Source organism: Bos taurus, chromosome X (genome assembly GCF_002263795.3).
Source record: "Bos taurus isolate L1 Dominette 01449 registration number 42190680 breed Hereford chromosome X, ARS-UCD2.0, whole genome shotgun sequence".
In the NCBI taxonomy this organism is placed as follows: Eukaryota; Metazoa; Chordata; class Mammalia; order Artiodactyla; family Bovidae; genus Bos; species Bos taurus.
The window spans coordinates 89,621,003-89,641,819 of NC_037357.1; the positions used below are offsets into that span (position 1 = coordinate 89,621,003).

Sequence of the window (20,817 nt, forward strand, 5' to 3'; positions counted from 1 at the left end):
TACTTAAACTGCCAGATATTACAAAGAATCTGATTTGCTCTGTCAACTAAATATCTATAAATCAAAAATGTTATAAAGCTTACATCATGGCTTCATGTACCACACAGAATAAGGGGTTCTCAAGATAATGGAAATTAACAAAGTCACACCAAGGAATGAATGGGGAACAAGCATTGCCATCTCTCTTGTACAACTCATAATTGTTTCTCATCAGTATGATGGAACGACAAACACTCTGGTTTCTGGATGTTTCTATTCTTGCCCCTCTACTAGTCTCTCCACTTTTCTTCAAAAAATTCTTTCTTAAAAAGTGACCATTGAAACCCAATATGACAAACCCCTGCTGAGAAATCTTGAATGGGTGTTTATTACCTTAGATGAGAAATATGATTGTCTGTCCCTGGGGGAACAGACAAGTAAAATGTCACACATGCACACTATGTGTTATTCCTGCGGGTCACGTAGACAGAATTAGACTATGCATAGCAGAGTGGATACATCTTAAAAGCATAGTTCACAGTTAAAACATTTGAACGTAAGAAAAATTTATCGTGCTTCTGGCCACGACGAATTAACAGGAATCTGATTTGCTCTGCCACCTAAACATCTATAAGTCAAAAATGTTATAAAGCTTTACATCATGGCACCATGAGCCACACAGGATAAGGGGTCCCCAACATAAGGGAAATTAACAAGGTGATCCCCTGGGTTGTCCGATATCCCCCAACCCCAACTTCTTGCCTGGATAGAGTTCCCAGGCTGCAGTACAGAAAGACTGAACACAAACAGAGCTCAATGAGTGAAGGAGACAGAGTTGAGAATTCCAAGAGGCCAATGTGACTAGAATATTCTGGGAGTAATGGAGGGGTGAGAGCTGCACAGAGAGGTAGTGCTGGAGAGCTGCAGAGGTCTCCCACCTGGGTGCAGTGTATGACAAAAGGGCAGCGGTGGTAGTTGACTTCCCTTTTCTGGAGTGAGTAGCTGTGTGCATCGTGGTGCCATGTACTGAGATTGTGAAGACAGGAGTTTTAAAAACAAGAGAGATGGGGGAATGTGAGTGTGTGGGAGGGGTGGCTATCCCAATACCACAGTGAGACAGACTCACTGTGAGGAGTCCTTGAGACACCCACGTGGAGATGTCAAGTAGTATAATGTTCAATGTCAATTACATCTCCATTAAAAAAGAAGAAAGAAAAAATAAGAGTAAAAATAAAATAAAACAAGTGTAAAAGTCCACTATGGATTTTGTTTAAAAAAAAAAAAAAACAGTTTCAAAATGAGAAGGGAACACGGCATTTTCTATTAGCGCACAGCGGCTCGTCAAGACTTTCACTTCTAAGGTCTGGTCACGTCGTACAGAAACGTGTTACACAAGAAGGGCTGAGAGACACAAGCAGCTAGCTGACAGGGAAGGTTGCTATGCAACAGCTGAGGAAAGCCATCCAGCCAGGCAGAACTGATGTTGGTCACTGGAGAGTAAAAGCTCTGGTCCTAGCAATAGCTTCCATTCAGACACAGGGGTCCTAGAGAGGCTGATATAAAAACGAATATAAAAGTCCACTATGTTAGTTTGTTTAAAAAAAAAAAAAAAAAGAGGTGCAATTTGAAATGGGAGCATAGGACTTTCTTCAGTGATTCTGGAGCATGTGAGCCCTTGGGTGGGACCCCAGTAAGTTCTCTTTTTGCTTCCCATTTTGCATATTGAGAAACCAGGCTCAGAGATGTCCAGTGACCCGAGTGGGCTCACACAGCTAGTGACAGACTGACCCAGCACTCCGTCCCTGGAATTTGGAAGTCCAGCCGAGAGCTTCTATCCACAAGACCACAGCTGCCCCAGGCCCCAGCCATGGAAGGAACCAGGCCAAACATTTACTCTGAATCAGGGCTTGCCATGACTCAGACACACAAGTGCCTGATTGTCCTGGCCGCTCCAGCAGGCACCAGGAAGGCCTCAGGGACAGCCCATTTGTGCCACTCACAGCGAAGGGGCCTGACAGTCAGAGCGGGGAGTGGACTCCAAGGAACAATTCGCACACCTGGATGGACCCACACAGAGCAGGCAAGGGGTGGGCCTGGGGCCCCCTACCTGTTCCCCCTGGGATGCAGAGCATGAGCTTACGTCTCAGAGAGCGGAAACCCAGTTTGTTGGGACAGACGTTCACAGGGCAGGGGAGGTGGAGTGGATCTGCTGCTCCAACTGAAGAGGGGAGGGTGCCTCGATCCCCGGGGCCAGTGCTAATGGAACACGGGTTTTGGAGTCAGGAAGACCCGAGCCCAAATGCTGCATTTTCACCTCACTGGCTCTGTGGCCTTGTCGAGTGAGTTCAGGGCAATGCGTCTGTCTGTGCCTCAGCTTCCTGATCTGTAAAATGGGGATGCTGACATCCACTACCCAGGGCTACTGTGAGAGGAAGATAATGCCCAGCACACACAAGCTGCCCGAAGAGTGGTTGGGGAAGCGGATGTTCCCAGTGTGTCTGGGGGCTCTAGACATGGATAGTGGAGAACACACAGGGAACTGGTGTCCTCTCGCCATTTCCATTTCTCCTGTTGCAGTTACCGACCGGGCTAGAGACCTCTGTATTGGTGACCTAGGGGTCATTCATGCTGGGGAAGCAGGGCTCAGTGTACTCCAGACCACACCGGAGGAGCTTAGAGGCAAGCGGGAGGGCAGGGCTGAGAAGCATTGTGCAAAGGTGGGGGGACTGAGGGTATGTGATGGATGGGTTGGAACCGCAACACAGGGCGTGCGTGCCCGCGTCCCCGGTCGGTGTCGCGGGGGCGGAGGGGTTGACGGTGAGGGGAATCTGGCGGGAGGGAGAAAACGCCCCCACCCCACCCCGCCCACCCACTGGCGGAACCGCATGCGCACAGGGGACCTGGTGGAAAAGGCTTTTGTTGGGAGAGCGGGCCGGCTGGAGGGGTCCGCGCATGCGCAGGCTGCCCAGCCGCGGGGGGTGGGGGGTGCGGGGAGAAAAGGGGCGGGGTGGTGGGAGCTGCTGTGCTGGCAGCAGTAGGCGAGGGCGCGGCTGCGGGGTTCCTGGTGCTGAGGACGGACGCCATTGGAGCCCCAGGGAAGGTAAGGATCCAGCCCTAGACAGGACCGGGAGAGGGCAAGTGGAACCGGGTACGCTGTGCCCTTCCTCCCCACCCCACCCCCGCCCCCGGATGTGAACAAAGCCCAAGCACGCAGTACTTGAACCCCGTTAGACCCGTGGTCAACAAAGGAGCCGCCCCCTACCATGACCACCAGACCCAGGCTCCCCGACTCGAGCCCTGCTTAACACCGGAGCCCACCATCTGAACACCTTTAACAGACGCGTGTGCTCCGTGCTGAGCTGCCTTAGCGCGGAGGCCCCACCCCCACTCCAACCATTCTGAGATCGGTGCAACCCAACTGACGGCTTTGCTCCCCTTCCCCGAGTTGCGATCCTGGCCTTTGAGACCTCCAGCGCTTCCAGTTCGAGCCTCACCTAGTCCGAGGACCGCCCCCGACCCGCACCCCACTCCATCCATCTTGAGCCCTCCTGTATGAGCCCAGCCTAGACCTGAATCACCTGAATCCCCTCCACTGCGACTTAGAGGGTCCCTGGGATTCATTTTCCCAGAGCTTCCAGCGGTCCCCGTTGTCTGAGCCTTCTCATGTCTTCTCCTCCCCAGCATCCTGGCCGTTAAATCGAGGCGCTTTATTTCCCCTGTCTCAAAGCATCTCTTATGGGACTCTCTGGACCCAAGCCGCCAGTCCACCCCTTGTTCCAATCCAGCCGCTGGTCTGGGGAGCCTGTGTGACCTAAACTCCCCTTTCAGTGCCGGGTCTCCTCCGACCTCCTCTGTCCTTCTCCTAGGGCTCTGTCTCTGAGGGAATCTACCCCAGCAGCCCTCACCCCCGCCCCAACCTTACACTGCCTGGGAACCCGGTGACTGCAGCCCTCCACCTCCTGAGAGATCCCGCCTCCTGCTGGATCCCGCCCCCTCCCCCTGAAGAGGCCTCCTCATCCCTCTCAGGCTGAGCCCTCTTCTCCTTGGGACCCCCAGCATGGCAGAGGGAAGCTACCGCAAGGAATCTGAAGGGTACAACGTTGAAGACATGGACGAGGGTAGTGATGAAGTCGGGGAGGAAGACATGGTTGAAGGCAACGACTATGAAGAATTTGGTGCTTTCGGAGGCTACGGCGCCCTCACCAGCTTTGACATCCGCATCCTCAGAGCCTTTGGGAGCTTGGGTCCAGGCTTTCGCATCTTAGCGGTGAGGCCCCTCCTCGGCCACCTGCTAGCCCTGGGCCTTCTCTCTTGTGACGTCAGGGAGGATGGGAGGAGGGGGCCGATGAGGGCTGGAGTTGAAGGGGGAAGGACTGCCCAGCTTGCCCCAACCTTCCCTCTCCTACTGGGAGCAGCGGGGGGGGGGGGGGGGGGGGGGGGGGGGTGCCGGGGGCGGGGGGGGGGGGCGAGGGGGCGGGCAGTGCTGGGAGGGCCTGGGGGCTGGTCGGAGGCTGGCCAACACAAGGGGAGCTATCTGTGTAGAGCTATCTGCCTTCCCCTCCCCTGCCATGCCCTGCCCTGCCCTGCCCTCCCCTGCCCTCCCCTCTCCTCCCTTGCTCTGCCCTGCCCTCCCTCCCCCTCCCTGGTCTTGCAGAATGAGCCCTGGGAACTGGAAAACCCAGTGCTGGCCAGAACTCTGCTGGAGGCATTTCGGATGGATCCAGAAACACTTGCCAATGAGACGGCTGCCCGTGCTGCCAACGTAGCCCGGGCCGCCGCCTCTAACCAAGCTGCTCGGGCCGCTGCCACTGCTGCCCGTGCCACCTACAATCAGGTGGTCACTAACCACCACCCGGTGGCCACACACCAGGCGTCAGGAGGCGATACCCAGCCCATGACATCTGCTGCCCAGGCTCCGGCAGCCACCCCTGAGACAAGCGTCGCTTCTCCGCACAGCTCCCGGATGCTAGTCAATAGCGAGATGGCTGCCCCTGGGGCTCCAGCAAGGTCTCCACAGCCGCAGACATCCTCCCAGGCCCAGGAGGCTGCGGCCGAGGGCCCTAGTACGGCCTGTGCTTTCCCCCAGGCCTCGCGTGCAAGTGAGATGGATGCCACCCGGCCCAAGACAGCCTTCCTGGGTCAGAACGACGCCTTTGATTTCAGCCAGCCGGCAGGTGTCAGTGGCATGGCCTTCCCACGCCCCAAGAGACCTGCCCCGGCCCAAGAGGCTGCCACAGAGGGCCCCAGTGTTGCCTCCAGGGGCACCCAGGCAGCCTCTGCCGGGGAGGGGGCGGCCACCCGGCCCAAGACGACCAAGTCCGGGAAGGCTCTCGCCAAGACTCGCTGGGTGGAGCCTCAGAATGTTGTGGCAGCAGCTGCCGCCAAGGCCAAGATGGCCACGAGCATCCCTGAGCCTGAGAGTGCAGCTGCCACTTCTCAGCAGAGTGCGGAGCCCTGGGCCAGAATGGGAGGCAAGAGGACAAAGAAGGTGAGACCTCCCTGCTTTCTCCCACCCTCCTTGCTCCCCTGCTTTCTCTGCCCTCTCAGCTCTCTGCCTCCTCCCCTCCCTTCCTCTCCCTCTTCTCCCCCCTCTCTCTTCTCTCAGCTTGTACATGTTTCTCCAAGCCAAGTTCACCAGTTTTTACTTTTACAAGTTTACTCCACGTAGTCCCTACCCTCGGGCCTGGAGGGAGAAGCGGTTGGCTCAGTGCCTGGCACTTAGTAAGCACTGGGCACGTGTCGTCCACGTGTCATCTACTAGCCTTATTTCCAAGTACCTGGCTCTGGCTAAGATGTGTGCCAGGCGACTCAGGGAGCCTGGTCGCCCTGAGTCTCTCCTCTGTCTAATGGTACAGTCCAAGCACCTGGATGACGAATATGAGAGCGGCGAGGAGGAGAGAGAGCCTCCTGCGGTCCCACCAACCTGGAGGGCATCGCAGCCCCTGCTGACGACTGCGCGGCCTCAGGTGGCCCCTCGGCCCTCCATGGCCCTGAGGTCCCAGGTACCCTCAAGGCATGTGCTGTGCTTGCCACCCCGCAATGTGACCCTTCTGCAAGAGAGGGTAAGAAGGAAGCCTGCCCTTCCCCCTATCTCCCTCCTCTCCTCCCTTGCGGGCCAGTTCTTTGAGGTCACCCACGCTTTGATCTCCCCGTGCGCTCTTCCTTCTCCAGGCAAATAAGTTGGTGAAATATCTGATGATTAAAGACTACAAGAAGATCCCCATCAAGCGCTCAGGTGGGCAGCCTGTGCCCCCTCCCTGAACTCTGTCCTTCCCCGCTCCCACCACCCTGCCCTGTGGGCCTCCCACCAGATGCCCTCTCCCCACCACACACACACAGATCAGGCCTGGCCGATGGCTCCATTGGCACGGTGTGGGGTCCTGAGCGTGCTCCCCTCAGCAGGGCTGACGGAAAGGCTGTAGCTCTGTGGCTGCTGCTCAGCCCCGGTGCTTTGCCCACCCCTCCCCTCCTGCAGACATGCTGAAGGATGTCATCCGAGAATATGACGAACACTTCCCTGAGATCATTGAACGAGCAACGTACACTCTGGAAAAGGTGGGTGTGGGGCCGGGGGCAGCTCTGTGGAGCAGGAGCAGCAGGGAACCCTTGCCCGCCTCCCCCCTCTGCATCCCCTCAAGGCCCAGGGGCTGGACTGCATGCTCTGGAGGGAAGCCCTCCCTGGCCTCTGCACCTGGGAGCTTCCTCTGCAAGCCTCCTCCCCTCCTTCCTCCCGCTCGTGCTCTCTGAGCGCCTGTGGTCTCCTGAGGTGGCTCCCGTTGTCTCAGCCAGTGGCAGTGCTCCCACAGGGCACTTCGTCCATGGCCTCTCCTCTCCCTCCTCCCCCAGGGCTTGGGGTTCCCCGCCAAGAAGGAGTTCTAACAGGGAATTGAATGACCGCCTGCAGGACACCCAGCTTGGATGTTTGATCTCACATCCCGTTTTCTCCCCACTGTAGAAGTTCGGGATCCACCTGAAGGAAATTGACAAGGAAGAGCACCTGTACATTCTCGTCTGCACACGGGATTCGTCAGCCCGCCTCCTGGGAAAGTGAGAAAGCACAGGAGGCCGGTGGTCTTCCTTGGTGGTGCCTGCCCCCTCCTCTCGAGAAACGGGAAAGTAGGGCTGGGGGGCCTAGCACGGCTCCCACCCAGAGTTAGCAGTGCTGAGCAGCTAAGGGCAGGCAGGGGCAAGTAGCTTGGGGAGAGGCTTTGCGGCTCTCTGGGTTTCAGCCCTGCCCACCCTTCCCCGCCCCTGTCTTCCTGGGAAAGCAAGCTTCTTGATCGCCTCTCTCTGCTAAGGTCCCAGCCAGGGCTTGGCAGAGTGGGCCTCGGGCAGGGGGCAGGGAAAGGGGAGAGTGGGGGGCTGGGGTCTCCAATGGAGTCATGCTCCAGATGCAGTGGGCAAAGGGCAGGGAAGGTCAGGGTGTGCCTCTGGACTCCGGGTTGCCAATTGTCCTGCTCCCCCGCCTAACCCCATCCTCGACAGAGCCCTGGGAAGAGGTGTTAGCATCCACGTTTGATGGATGAAGGGCCTCAGTCTCAGGCCGAGGCAGGAATTGTCTGCACCAGGTATAGCAAGCCGTACAGAGTGGGAGGAACTGCCCTGTAGCCCAGCAGTGTGGGAGAGGCTAGTTGGGTGAGCCGGCTGTGGTCACCTGGGCAAATGGCTGCTGGACAGGATCCCTCTTTCTACGCCTTCAGGACCAAGGATACTCCCAGGCTGAGTCTCCTCTTGGTGATTCTGGGTGTCATCTTCATGAACGGCAACCGCGCCAGCGAGGGTGAGTGGCTGGACAGGCAGCTGGGGGGTTGCCGGTCGTCTCACCTCCCTCCGTCTGCTAAACTCTTGTACCTCATCTCTCCTCACAGCTGTCCTCTGGGAGGCACTCCGCAAGATGGGACTGCGCCCCGGGTATGTTTGGGGTCTCTTGGCTCCCGCTCCTCAGTGTGTCCTTGGGCACAGGAGGCCCCAGGATTGCAGTGGCCTAGCGGTCTCTGTGGGGCATGGCATCCTAGACTAGGTAGAGTGCCAAGGGTCCACCAGGGTGCGTGGGGAAATAGTCCTGAACCCCGAGCCCTCTTCTGCCCCGTGTCCCCTCTCTGTTCCCACACGAGACCTCAGAGACACCATCGGAGCTGGGGGCTCCATCCAGCCCCTCCCTGGGGCCCTGCTGACAAGTGGCTGCCTGGCCTCTGCTGCCAGCCCAGGTGTCCATGAGGACACCTCACAGGCTAGGAGGCCCTCAGTCCTGCTGGGAGCGCTCCTGCCCAACCCAGGCACTGCCACTCTCTCTAGTCACACATTCCTTTCCTTGCACTCAGGGTGAGGCACCCATTCCTTGGCGATCTGAGGAAACTCATTACAGAGGACTTTGTGAAGCAGAAGTGAGTATCTCTGCCCCCCATTCAGGCCTTCCTCGTGTGCTGCTCTGGCTGAGGACGCCGTTCCCCGGCCCATGTCTTAACACCAGAGGGATGGGTGTCTGGTGTGAGTGTGGGTTGGGAGGATGCGAGTGTGGGGGTTGAGGGGACAATTCCAGGGAAGCCTGGGGAAAGGGGCAGTCTGTAAACACCGGGTGGGACGGTACAGCCCCCACCTCCTTCAGCACCTGCCCTGTAGGCAGTGTCCCGGCTTTACATGTCAGGGGCCTGGGACTCCGAGAGTGGAAACCTGATCACGGCCCTGACTGGAGTAAGGCCCCATCTGGGCCTGGAGCCTGGCCCTGCCGATTTTCTAGCCCAGGCTCCCCCCATCATCAGTGCTTGGAGATCTCTTGTGCCCTCACAAAGGCCCCGTGTGCATGTTCATCCATCCGCCGCCCCACAAACACACGTTCACAGATGTTTGGGAGTATGCGTTGGAGTCCCCTACTCTTGGTTGACTGTTTCTTCCCCATACAGTCGTTTTTAGGATGGATTCTCCCAGGGTTCAGTCAGGTCACGGACAAGCCCATGGTGGGTTGTGCTCAGAGCATGGAGCCTGAAGAAATGGCTCCTGCTTACACCAGACCCAACAGGAATCTGGGTTATTGTGACAAGGGGCACAAAACTCGTGGCCTTCCTCTGAACAAGTACCCTACACGTGCCTCCTGCACCTCCCATGTCTACTGGGCAGGAGCAGTGGCCTAGGGATGTGAGTCCCTCCATTTAGGGAGGCAGAACCCTGGGAGCGGTGTGGAAGTGGGGGCAGGGGCTGCGGGGCCAGGGCAGACCTCCTGCAGCAGCTTGAGCTGCAGCCTCGGGGCTGGGAAGGAACTACCTGGGAGCCACCGGAGCAAGCCACAGGTGTGCCTGTCTGGGAGCAGAGGTTGGTTGTCCTCTCTCACACAGGTACTTGGAATACAAGAAAGGTCCCCAATTAGCAGCCCACCCCGAGTATGAGTTTCTCTGGGGTCTGCGCGCCTGCCATGAGACCAGCAAGATGAGGGTGCTGAGATTCATCGCCCAGGTAGGCAGAGCCTGTGTTCTGGCTGCATCTTCCCATACCTGGTTTGTGTCTTGGTCCCGGCCTCCTGACGCCGTTTGTCCAGTGAGGACGCCAAGGCCCAGCAAGGTTCCCAAGTCGCTGACACCAGTTCACAGGCTGTAGGGAGTGGACGGGGTGAAAATCCCAGGTCTGGCACAGAATGACGGGAGCCTGATTTCAGTCGTGTGGGTCTTTAACATGATTTCACAAAGCGCTTAAGCGAGTGAAAGGCGGGAAGCGGGTGCTGAGCGAGTAGGGTAAGTGTGCAAACGGTTGCTGTGCTTCCATCGCAGTATCAGAACCGAGACCCCGGGAATGGAGGGCTCATTCTTGGAGGCTGTGTGATGATGCTTTCAAGACGATGGATGTGGATATGGCCGAGGAGCATGCCAGGGCCCAGATGAGGGCCCAGATGAACATCGGGGGAGGAAGCTCTGATTGGACGGTGGAGCTGGGACGATATCCAGGTGGAGCTCCTGACCTGGGATGAGGACGGAGATTTTGGCGACGCCTGGTCCAGGATCCCCTTCGCTTTCTGGGCCAGATACCATCAGTACATTCTGAATAGCAACCGTGCCAACAGGAGAGGTACCTGGAGGGCTGGTGTCAGCAGTGGCACCAATGGCGCGGCCAGCGCCAGCATGCTCGATGGCCCCAGCACCAGCTCCACCATCCGGACCCAGAAACGCCGCCAGAAACTAGTGCCAGCTTCTTCTCCTGGATTCAGTAAGATTGGAGGTCATTACACGGGACTCTGGAGGCTGGGGTGGGGAGGGGCTGGGAGATATCAGGGGCAGGCCTGGGGTGTCCTGGGGGAACGAGGAGAGCGGGACAAGACACTCAGTCTGTGCTTGCTGTCCCTCACATGCATTGACACCTCTACTCTGGCTTTTGTGTCTCCTGGTTCCAGGCAGCCCTGAGGAGCTGCGGCAGTCCCCCGCCGAGCCAGAGTGCCTCCGCTGCCCCGGTCCCCGACAGAGCACTCCAGGCCCGCTTCTCCCCGTCCATGGAAGATGGCATGCAAGATGACACACTCTATGCCCTTCCTGCTTTCATTGTGTGCTTTTCTCGTGCTGTCGTGTTTTTGGGTATCTGTGTTACATTAAAGTTGTGAAATCAGTCGGTTGTTTCCTCTTTTCCTGGGCAGGTGTGGCTCTGAGCAGCCCAAGGATCAGGCCCTCGGGGACAGGCGGGGGCCGCCTCTGCCTAAAAGACAGGCAGGTGTGGGTGGGTCCGGTGCTGGGAAGGGCAGAGATGCCCTGAGGGGGGGCAACCATGAGTTTCCAAAGGCTCTGGTCCCCAGCATCATGATCTCCTACACCGTGTGCCCAGTCAAACACAGGGGCGGTTCACAGGGAGCAAGGGTGGGGTGGAGGGCTGTGAGCTGGTGCCACTGTCCCTCCCACCAAGGCACAGGCTCCACAGACATCCCCCAGGACCTACCTGCCCCTCCCCATCTCTGGAGTCGCTGTCCAGGATTCCTTCCCTCATCAGCCACACAATTGTAGGACCTCATGCCTCTTCCCGAGTCCTAAGGACAGCGAGGTAGGCCTCACGGTGACATCCTCACACCTCCAGCAGGTAGAGCAGAAACCATCATAGGCAAGACAGCCTGTTTCATGGGAGAAAGCTGCAGGTAGACCTGGACAGCCCATTGCCCATGACCATGACCCGAGACTCTTTGGGAGGCTCCCAGGGTACTTCTCCATGGAAGCAGGGCTCTCCCAGTGAGGCCAAGGTCAGCCTAGGTCCCTGAGTCTTCAAGGGCTGTGTGATCCCTGAGAGGGCTGAGGCTAAATTTTCATTCCCCAGGCAGACGACAGTGAGGGCAGAGACACTTTGGAACTCTGGGAAGGATTCTGTAGCAGGAAGGGGCCATCTGGGGCTTTTCTGGGTATCTCAGTGATGTCCACAGCTTGGAGGGACAAGGCTCCAGGTTAAGAGGAAAGAGAGAGTAGTGTAAAGACCGCAGCCCACCTGCCCAGCCACCCATTGCTTGCCTCTTTGCCCCAAGAACAGGTTCCACTCCCTCAACCAGACCTGCATCCTGACCCAGACCCCAGCTGCATCATGTTTCCAGACCCAGTGGAAAGCAAAAACACCCATCACTTGGCTCAAAATGAGTAAGAATTCCAAGGCAGGCAGCAGGAGTCCACCACTAGCGCAACCCTTCTGAGTGATGGCCTGGGCCGTACCCGCAGGAGGCAGGCTCTGTGTGTACCCCTCCCTTAAAGACAGGCTTCACGTGGGTTTCTGCCTTGTTTGTTGGTGCTTTGCTGTCTGCCTCCCTGGCTGCTGGGCTGATGCCTCGCCCCGTGGACACTCTGTGATTCTGACAGAGATTCAGTCCCCTCCCAGGTGCAGGTATCCGGTTGATGGTCGGGATTTGGGGAACCCCGCTCTGGCGTGATGAATGACACTGGACTATTTTCTGGCTCCCTCAACCTGGGACCTCCCAGGACCCTACTGTGCACTCAGTAGGTACCTGCCTTCTCATGGACGAGGTCGGGGCACTCACCACAAGCCGTAGGTGTGAGTGGGAGCACTGTGCACCGCAGGCACCTGAGATAAGGCAGCTCATCTGGAAAGGAGGCGAGAGCAGCTCTCAGAGGCAGGATGCTGGGGAAGTCACCGCCTCTCCGGGCCTCCAGGCTTTGCGCCTCTCTCTCCTTCCAACCCCTTCCCTATGGATATCTTCACCTGGCTCCTGCCCCTCCACACCCGTGCAGGGGCAGTGCTGAGAGCCGGGTGGGGAGTGAGGAAGTGAGCAGAGAGGCAGCCTCAGGAGCAAGGAGGAAGGCGGGTCCCAGGGATCGGGGACAGACCCTGAGTCCCCCAGAAACTGACGATTGGCACCGCAGAGGTGGCCGACCTTCAACCGCAGGGCAGACATGAGACCAAGGCAGACCTCCCTGCCACCCCCAGCGTCAGCCCTTCCACGGGGTCCCCCACCACAAAGGCCACAACAGGTCTCAGCCAGTGTTTTCTGAGGACCTTACTATGCGCCAGGGCCTTGGCGGAGGTGTACATGCACCTTGGCAGCTCCCACAGATCTCTCCCCAGCCCAGGCCTGTGCCCTCTGACTCCTCAGACACTTGTTGATGGACAAGCATTCACCGATTGATTCACTTGTGTCCGGTTCCTGACGATTCGCATGCAATGGCTGGCATGGCCTTGATGTCAATCACCAGATAGCCTCAGGGAGCAGATGATCAGGCACATTCCATGGACGGGGACCCTGAGGCTCTGAGAGGGAAGACACTTGCCCTGAGTCCCACATCCAGGAAGTGCAGTGCTGGACTGGGAACCCAGGATGCTTTGAGCCCAAATGTGTGCTCTGACCACTGCAGTCTGTTGCCACTGCCTTTGAGGGAGTCCCAGTGAGTGCCATGCGGGGACACCCCCCACCTCTCACACCTCTCTGCAAACACCCCCCCCTCCTGATCGCCAGGAAAACATATACAGCATTCCAAATCCCTTCATTGAGCCAGAACCCACCCTCGTGGCCTCCCTGCCTGAGGGTCACCCTAGGCTTTTGAGGCCTGCCACTGCCCACCAACCTCCTGGCACATCCTCACTCCTGCGGCCTGGAGAGGCCAACACTTCAACATCCTGGTCAGAAATGGACTCTCACACCTGAGGGGGACACAACAGTCCCTTTCCAGGCCAGTTGCCCTTAGTGTGCGGTTAAGCAAACACATTCATTTATTTTGAGACAGTCGACTTTCCAGGGGTTAAAAATTTCGAGAAGTGAAAAGGGGTGTACATTCCCAATGAACACATGAAAGTCGAAGGATGCAAAAGAGCAGTGGATGCTAAGAGCTGAGGGGAGTGTGAGCCAATGAACTCCCGTACACTGTCCAGAGAAGTCTTCATTGTACGAGGCCCCTGGAAAACAGGAGGGATCCATCCGTTGGTTCGTGGAAAAAGCAAGAGAGTTCCAGAAAAACATCTATTTCTGCTTCATTGACTATGCCAAAGGCTTTGACTGTGTGGATCACCACAAACTGTGGAAATTCTTAAAGAGGTGGGCATACCAGACACCTGACCTGCCTCTTGAGAAATCTGTATACAGGTCAGGAAGCAATAGTTAGAACTGGCCATGAACAACAGACTGGTAGCAAATAGGAAAGGAGTACGTCAGGCTTGTATATCGTCACCCCTGCTTATTTAACTTATATGCAGAGACATCATGAGAAACGCTGGGCTGGATGAAGCACAAGCTGGAATCAAGTTGCCGGGAGAAATATCAATAACCTCAGATATGCCGATGACACCACCCTTATGGCAGAAAGCGAAGAAGAACTAAAGAGCCTCTTGATGAAAGTGAAAGAGGGGAGTGAAAAAGTTGGCCTCAAGCTCAACATTCCGAACACTAAGATCATGGCATCCGGTCCCATCACTTCATGGCAAATAGATGGGGAAACAGTGGAAACAGTGACAGACTTTATTTTGGGGGGCTCCAAAATCACTGCAGATGGCGACTGCAGCCATGAAATTAAAAGACGCTTACTCCTCGGAAGAGAAGTTATGACCAACGTAGACAGCGTATTATACAGCAGAGATATTACTTTGCCAGCAAAGGTCCATGTAGTCAAGGCTATGGTTTTTCCAGTAGTCATGTATGGATGTGAGAGGTGGACTATAAAGAAAGCTGAGCTCAGGAGAACTGATGCTTTTGAACTGTGGTGTTGGAGAAGACTCTTGAGAGTCCCTTGGACTGCAAGGAGATCCAACCAGTCCATCCTAAAGGAAATCAGTCCTGAATATTCATTGAAAGGACTAATGCTGAAGCTGAAACTCCAATCCTTGGGCCACCTGATGCGAAGAGCTGACTCATTTGAAAAGACCCCCGATGCTGGGAAAGATTGAAAGCGGGAGAAGGGGACGACAGAGGATGAGATGGTTTGGATGGACACCATCACCATCATGGCCACTCAATGGACATGAGTTTGAGTAAACTCCGGAAGTTGGTGATGGACAGGGAGCCCTGGTGTGCTGCAGTCCATGGGGTCTCAAAGAGTCGGACACGAGTGAGCGGACTGAGCTGAACTAAGCTGAAAGCTTGAGGCTACTTGAAGCCACCTGGATGGAGGAGGCATGAGACATCAGCTCTAGGTGAAAGTGAGCCTTCTGAAAGCAAGGAAGGAAGACATTGGAAGATGAAGCTCACTATGAGCAGTGCGCCGCTTTTAGCCAGGAATCTGAGCGAGCTGAGATCCTGACAATCGTGTACCTTTCAGGAAGGCAACATCTACAAATTAGCTTCTCTCTGAAGCTCTCTAGGACACTGTGGTGTCCTGGCGCCCAGAGTGGGGAGGCAGAGGAGGGGTCCTAGAATCAGGCCACCCTGACAAATCTCCTCTTCCTTCCTTCCCCAACACGGGGGAGGAAATGGGCCCTAGGCCCAAGGTTCGGACTGCAGGAGGGACGAGGGCAGCAAGGGCAAGAATCAGCGCAGAAGGCTGTTCCCAGGAAATGGTGTCCAACCTCAGCTGTAGTTTCACATTCTTGCCCAAAGTACACTGTGCTCTTCTGTGTGTGGGCGGGTTTCGGAAGACTGCAGAGCCGGCGAGAGTCCCTGCTTGCTGCCCACAAAAGAGAACATTGCGTGACTGATAAAGCCCTGAAGATTTTCATTATCAGAGGTCCACGGTTTGGATGTTGCTTATTTCGCAACCCGAATTCCTCCAAATACTCAAAGATTCTCTTCATCAGTTGTACTGGGGTTTCATTGTCCAGCAAAAAAATGTGTCCATTTTAAGTGTACAGGTCCAAGGCCTTTGATAAATCTACCATGTAACTAGCACCTCAGTCAAGAAAGAGAACATTTCCATCACCTATATAAAGTTCCCTTCTGCTCCCTCCCAGTGAATCCCTACCATCCACGTGCAGCCTTAGGCAACCACTGATCTCCTTTCTATTTCGCTTATAGGGTTAGAATGCTCTTCACTAGAGCCTGTAATACACATCAATGTGCAACATATAATCTTCTCGGTCTGCCTGCTTTCCCCTCTGCCTCAATGCTTTGGAAATTCATCCATGCTGTGCACAAATCAGCAGACTAAATTAAAATTGTTCCAAATCACAAGCTGATTATCTCTGTTGAAACGACGCAGATATCACACAATCTCCCAGAACTAGTGAGTGAATTTACCTAGAGTGCAGGATTTACAAGATTAGAACAAAATCAACACACATTTCTATATCATAGCCTAGCAAGAAGTGTCGGAAAATGAAAACTGAAGAGAAGTGCTACCACGTACCACTCACAAATACCGCTCTCGGATTCTGCGTCGTGAATCTAACAAATGACACACTTTTGTTGTATGCCGTAAACCGCAAAACAGTGAAACAAAAAATTGAAAATAGCCTAAGTAAATAGAAGAACATGCCACGATCATGGATTGGCATGTTTACCACAGAAAAGATGAATGTTCTCCCTCAATTTATCTATAGATTTAATGCAAGTCTAATAAAACCTGGCAGCAAGTTTAGCAGGTGTAGACAAGTTGATTCTAAAGCTTATGAAAAAAGCAAAGAAACTAAACTAACCCAAACACTGTGAAAGGAAGAATAAAAATGGAAGGAGTCATATTATCTCATTTAAAACGTACTAACCCACAACAAGAAATTGGCTTGCATTCCTGCACATTAACAATAAAGATGAGAAATACAAATCAGGAATACAATATCTCATTTACCACTGCAAACTGAGATAAAGAAGTAAGATACCTAGGAATCCGCCTCCTGGGAAAGGGAGAAAGCACAGGAGCCGGTGGTCTTCCCTTGGGTGGTGCCTGCCCCCTCCTCGAGATAAACGGGAAAGGTAGATGACTATAATAACTTATTTAGAGCTGGGGGCCTAGCACGGCTCCCACCCCAGAGTTAGCAGTGCTGAGCAGCTAAGGGCAGGCAGGCGGCAAGTAGCTTGGGGAGAGCTTTGCGGCTCTCTGGAGTTATCAGCCCTGCCCACCCTTCCCCGCCCCTGTCCTTCCTGGGAAGCCAGCTTCTGCATCGCCTCTCTCTCTAAAGCAGTCCCAGCCAGGCTTGGCAGGTAGGTACAGGCCTTCGGGCAGGGGCAGGGAAAGGGAGATGGGGCGTCTGGCTGTCTCCAATGGAGTCATGCTCAGATGCAGTGGGCAAAGCGAGGCAAGGTCAGGTTGTGGCCTCTTGCGACTCCGGAGTTGCCAATTGTTCTGCTCCCGCCTAACCCAACAATCCTCGTATCCAGATAAGCCACTGCGAAGAGTGTGAGGCATCCACGTTTCGTGGATGAAGGGCCTCAGTCTCAGTCCGAGCGCAGGAATTGTCTGCACCAGTATAGGCAAAGCCGTACAAGAGTGGGAGGATAACTGCCCTGATAAGCCAGCAGTGTGGAGGGCCTAGTTTTGGTGAGCCGGCTGTGGTCACCTGCGGCAATGGCTTGCTGGACAGGATCCCTGCTTTCTACGCCTTCAGGACCAAGGTACTCCCAGGCTGAGTCATCCTCTTGGCTGATTCTGGGTGTCATCTTCGAATGAACGGGCAACCGCGCAGCGAGGGTGAGTGGCGGTGACAGGCCAGCTGGGGCGTTGCCGGTCGTCTCACACTCCCCTCCGTCTGCTAAACTCTTGTACCTCATCTCTCCTCACGAAGCTGTCCTCTGGGAGGCACTCGCAAGATGGACTGCGCCCCGCGTATAAGTTTGGGCGGTCTCTTGGCTCCCGCTCCTCAGTGTGTCCTTGGGTCACAGAGGCCCCAGAAGATTGCAGTGGCCTAGCGGTCCTGTGGGGCATGGCATCCCTAACTAAGGTTTAGAGTTCCAAGGGTCCACCAGGGTGCGTGGGCGAAATAGTCCTGAACCCCGAGCCTCTTTCTGCCCCGTGTCCCCTCTCTGTTTCCCACACGAGACCTCAGAGAACACCATCGGAGCATGGGCGTGCTCCATCCAGCCCTCCCTGGGGCCCTGCTGACAATTTGGCTGCCTGGCCTCTGCTGCCAGCCCAGGTGTCCATGAGGACCACCGGCACAAGGCTAGGAGGCCCTCAGTTCCGCTGGGAGGCGCTCCTCTGCCCCCAACCCAGGCACTGCCACTCTCTCATCCACATTCCTTCCTTGCACTCAGGGTGAGGCACCCATTCCTTGCGATCTGAGGAAACTCATTTACCAGAGGAACTTTGTGAAGCAGAAGGTGAGTATCTCTAGCACCCCCATTCAGGCCTTCCTCGTGGTGCTGCTCTGGCTGAGGACGCCCTGGTTCCCCGGCCCATGTCTTAACACCAGAGGGAATGCGTGTGTCTGGGTGTGAGTGTGGGTTAGGGAGGATGCTAGAGTGTTGGGGGTTGAGGTGGGACCAAATTCCAGGGAAGCCTGGGGAAAAGGGGCAGTCTGTAACACCGGGTGGGACGGTACAGCCCCACCTCCTTCAGCACCTGCCCTGTAGGCAGTGTCCGGCTTTACATGCTCAGGGGCCTGGGACTCCCGTTTTAGAGTGGGAAACCTGATCACGGCCCTGACTGGAGTAAGGCCCATGCTGGGCCTGGAGCCTGCCCTTGCCGATTTTTCTAGCCAGGCTCCCCCCATCATAGTGCTTGGAGATCTCTTGTGCCCTCACAAGCCCGCGTGTGCATGTTCCATCCATCCGCCGCTCCCACAAAACACACCGGTTCACAGATGTTTGGGAGTTAATATGCGGTGGAGTCCCTACTTCTGGTTAGACTGTTTCTTCCCATACAGTCGGTTTTCTAGATGGATTCTCGCCAGGGTTCAGTCAGGTCACGACAAGCCCCATGCGTGGGTTGTGCTCAGTAGCATGCAGCCTGAAGAAATGGCTCCTGCTTACACCAGACCCAACAGGAATCTGGTTATTTGACAAGGGGAACACAAAACTCCGTGGCCTTTCCTCTGAACAAGTACCCTACAACGTGCGCTCCTGCACCTTCCCCATGTCTACTGGCAGGAGCAGTGCCTAGGATGTGAGTCCCTCCATTTAGGAAAGCAGAACCCTTGGGAGCCGTGGCTTGTGGAAATGGAGGGTGCGGCCTGCGGGCCAGGGCAGACCTCCTGCAGCAGCTGGAGCATGGCAGCCTTCGCGGTGCTGGAACGAACTACTGGGAGCCACCGCGAGCAGCCACAGGTGCTTGCCTGATCTGGAGCAGAGGTTGGTTGCCTCTTCTTCACACAGGTACTTGGAATACAAGAAGTCCCCAATAGGTCAGGCCACCGAGTACGTGGAGCGTTATACTCTGGGGTCTGCGCGTCCTGCCATTGAGACCACAGCAAAGATGAGGGTGCTGAGAATTCCATCCCACCAGGTAAGGCAGAGACTGTTGTTTCTGCTGCCATTCTTCCCATACCTAGGTCTTGTGTCTTGGTCGCCGCCTTCCTAGACGCCCCGTTTGTCCAGTGAGCCGACGCCAAGGCCCACCCGCAAAGGCCTTCCCACGCTCGCTGACACCAGTTCACAGTCTGTAGGGAGTGGACGGCTGGTCGAAATCCCAGGTCTGCACAGCAATGGACTTGTAGCCTGATTTCAGTCGTCTGGTCTTTAACGATGATTTCAACAAGCGCTTAAGCGAGTGAAAAGGCGTGGAGCGGTGCTGAGCGAGGTAGGGTAAGTGTTGCAAACGGTTGCTGTGCTGTTCCAATCCGCAGTATCAGAACCGAGACCCCCGGAAGAGGCTCAATTTCTTGGAGGCTGTGATGATGCTTTTCAGGACGATTGGATGTAATATGGCGAGGAGCATGCCAGGGCCCAGCATGAGGGCCCAGATGAAACATGGGAGGAGCTCTGATTGACGGCTTGGAGCTGGCGACGTTCATCCAGGTGAAGCTTCCTGACCTGGGATGAGGACGGAGATTTTGGCGACGCCGGGTCCAGGATCCCGCTTCGCTTTCTGGCCAGATTACCATCAGTACATTCTGAATAGCAACCGTGCCAACAGGAGGATGTTACCTGGAGGGCTGTGTCAGCAGTCGCACCAATCGGCCGGCCAGCGCCAGCTGATGCTCGATGGCCCAGCACCAGCTCCAACCCACTCCGGACCACGCGGCGAAACGGCCGCCAGAACTAGTGCCAGCTTCTTCTCCTGGATTTCAGTAAGATTGGAGCCTCATTACACGGGACCTCTGGGAGGCTGGCGGTGGGGAGGGGCTGGGAGGATATCTTTAGCGGGCAGGCCTGGGGTGTCCTGGGGGAACGAGTGAGAGCGCGGACAAGACCTCAGGTCTGTGCGTTGCTGTCCTCACATGCAATTGACAACCTCTACTCTGGCGTTTTGTGGTCTCCCTGGTTCCAGGCAGCCTCTGAGGAGCTGCCCGGCCAGTCCACCCCCGAACACAGAGTGCCTCCGTGCCCGGTCCCCGACAGAGGCTACTCCAGGGTCCCGTTTCTCCCCGTCCATGGAACGATGCGCATGGCAAGATGACAACACTCTATGCCCTTCCTGCTTTCATTGTTGTGCTTTTCGCGTGCTGTCGGTCGTTGTTTTTGCGTATCTGTGTTACATTAAAGTTGTTGATAATCAGTCGGTTTTCCTCTTTATTCCTGGCAGGTGTGGCTCGGAGCAGCCCAAGGATCAGCCCTCGCGGACAGGCGGGGCCGCCTCTGCCTAACAAGCACAGGCAGGTGTTGGGTGGCCGTGCCGGTGGCTTGGGAAGGGGCACAGAGATGCCCCCCGCACCCATGAGGGGGGGCAACATGAGTTTCCAAAGCTCTGGCTTCCCCAGCATCGATGATCTCCTACACCGTGTGCCCAGTCAAACACAGGGGCGTTCACAGAGCAAGGGTGGGGGGAGGGTCCTGTGCAAGCTGTGCGCACTGTCCCTCCACGCAAGGCACAGGCCTCCACAGACATCCCCAGGACCTACCTGCCCCTCCCCATCTCTTGGAGTCGCTGTCCCAGGCATTCCTTCTCATCAGCCACAGCAATTGTAGGACCTCATGCCTCTTTCCCCGAGTTTCCTACACAAGGACAGCGGGTAGGCCTCACGGTGACATCCTCACACCTCCAGCCAGGTAGAGCAAAAACCATCATAGGCAAGACAGGCCTGTCATGGAGAATAGCTGCAGGTAGACCTGGACAGCCCATTGCCCATGACCATGGACCGCGACACTCTTTGGGCAGGCTCCAGGGGTACTTCGCCATGGGAAGCAGGGCTTCTCCAGTGAGGCCAAGGTCCCTCAGCCCTAGGTCCTGAGTCTTCAAGGGCTTGTTTGATCCCTGAGAGGGCTCGACTTAAATGTCATTCCCCAGGCAGACGACAGTGGCAGGGCAGAGACACTTTGGATCTGGAAGGATTCTGTAAGCAAAGGAACGGGCCTCTTTGGGCTTTTCTCGCGTAATGCTCAGTGATGTCCACTAGCTTGTGAGGACAAGGCTCCAGTTAAGA

General features: G+C 56.1%; 1 protein-coding gene and 2 non-coding genes across 3 annotated transcripts; all 3 read left to right on the top strand.

The window, feature by feature from the left end:
• Positions 1–3,001: 3,001 nt before the first annotated feature.
• LOC112445144 (melanoma-associated antigen D4-like) lies at positions 3,002–10,537 on the top strand. The gene is given in 15 exon segments (XM_024988732.2): positions 3,002–3,079; positions 4,036–4,246; positions 4,634–5,467; positions 5,835–6,041; positions 6,151–6,214; positions 6,455–6,534; positions 6,935–7,026; positions 7,680–7,759; positions 7,848–7,890; positions 8,301–8,363; positions 9,309–9,426; positions 9,738–9,753; positions 9,756–9,865; positions 9,867–10,170; positions 10,355–10,537. Coding segments are annotated over 14 exon segments (2,340 nt in total). The 5' UTR covers positions 3,002–3,079; position 4,036; the 3' UTR covers positions 10,474–10,537.
• Positions 8,936–9,062, top strand: LOC112445264 (small nucleolar RNA SNORA11). The gene has a single exon (XR_003033630.1). It is a non-coding gene; the product is annotated as a small nucleolar RNA SNORA11 (small nucleolar RNA).
• Positions 10,538–18,221: 7,684 nt separating the features above from the next.
• On the top strand, positions 18,222–18,351 carry LOC112445267 (small nucleolar RNA SNORA11). Its single transcript, XR_003033633.1, has one exon. It is a non-coding gene; the product is annotated as a small nucleolar RNA SNORA11 (small nucleolar RNA).
• The last annotated feature ends 2,466 nt before the right edge of the window (positions 18,352–20,817 follow it).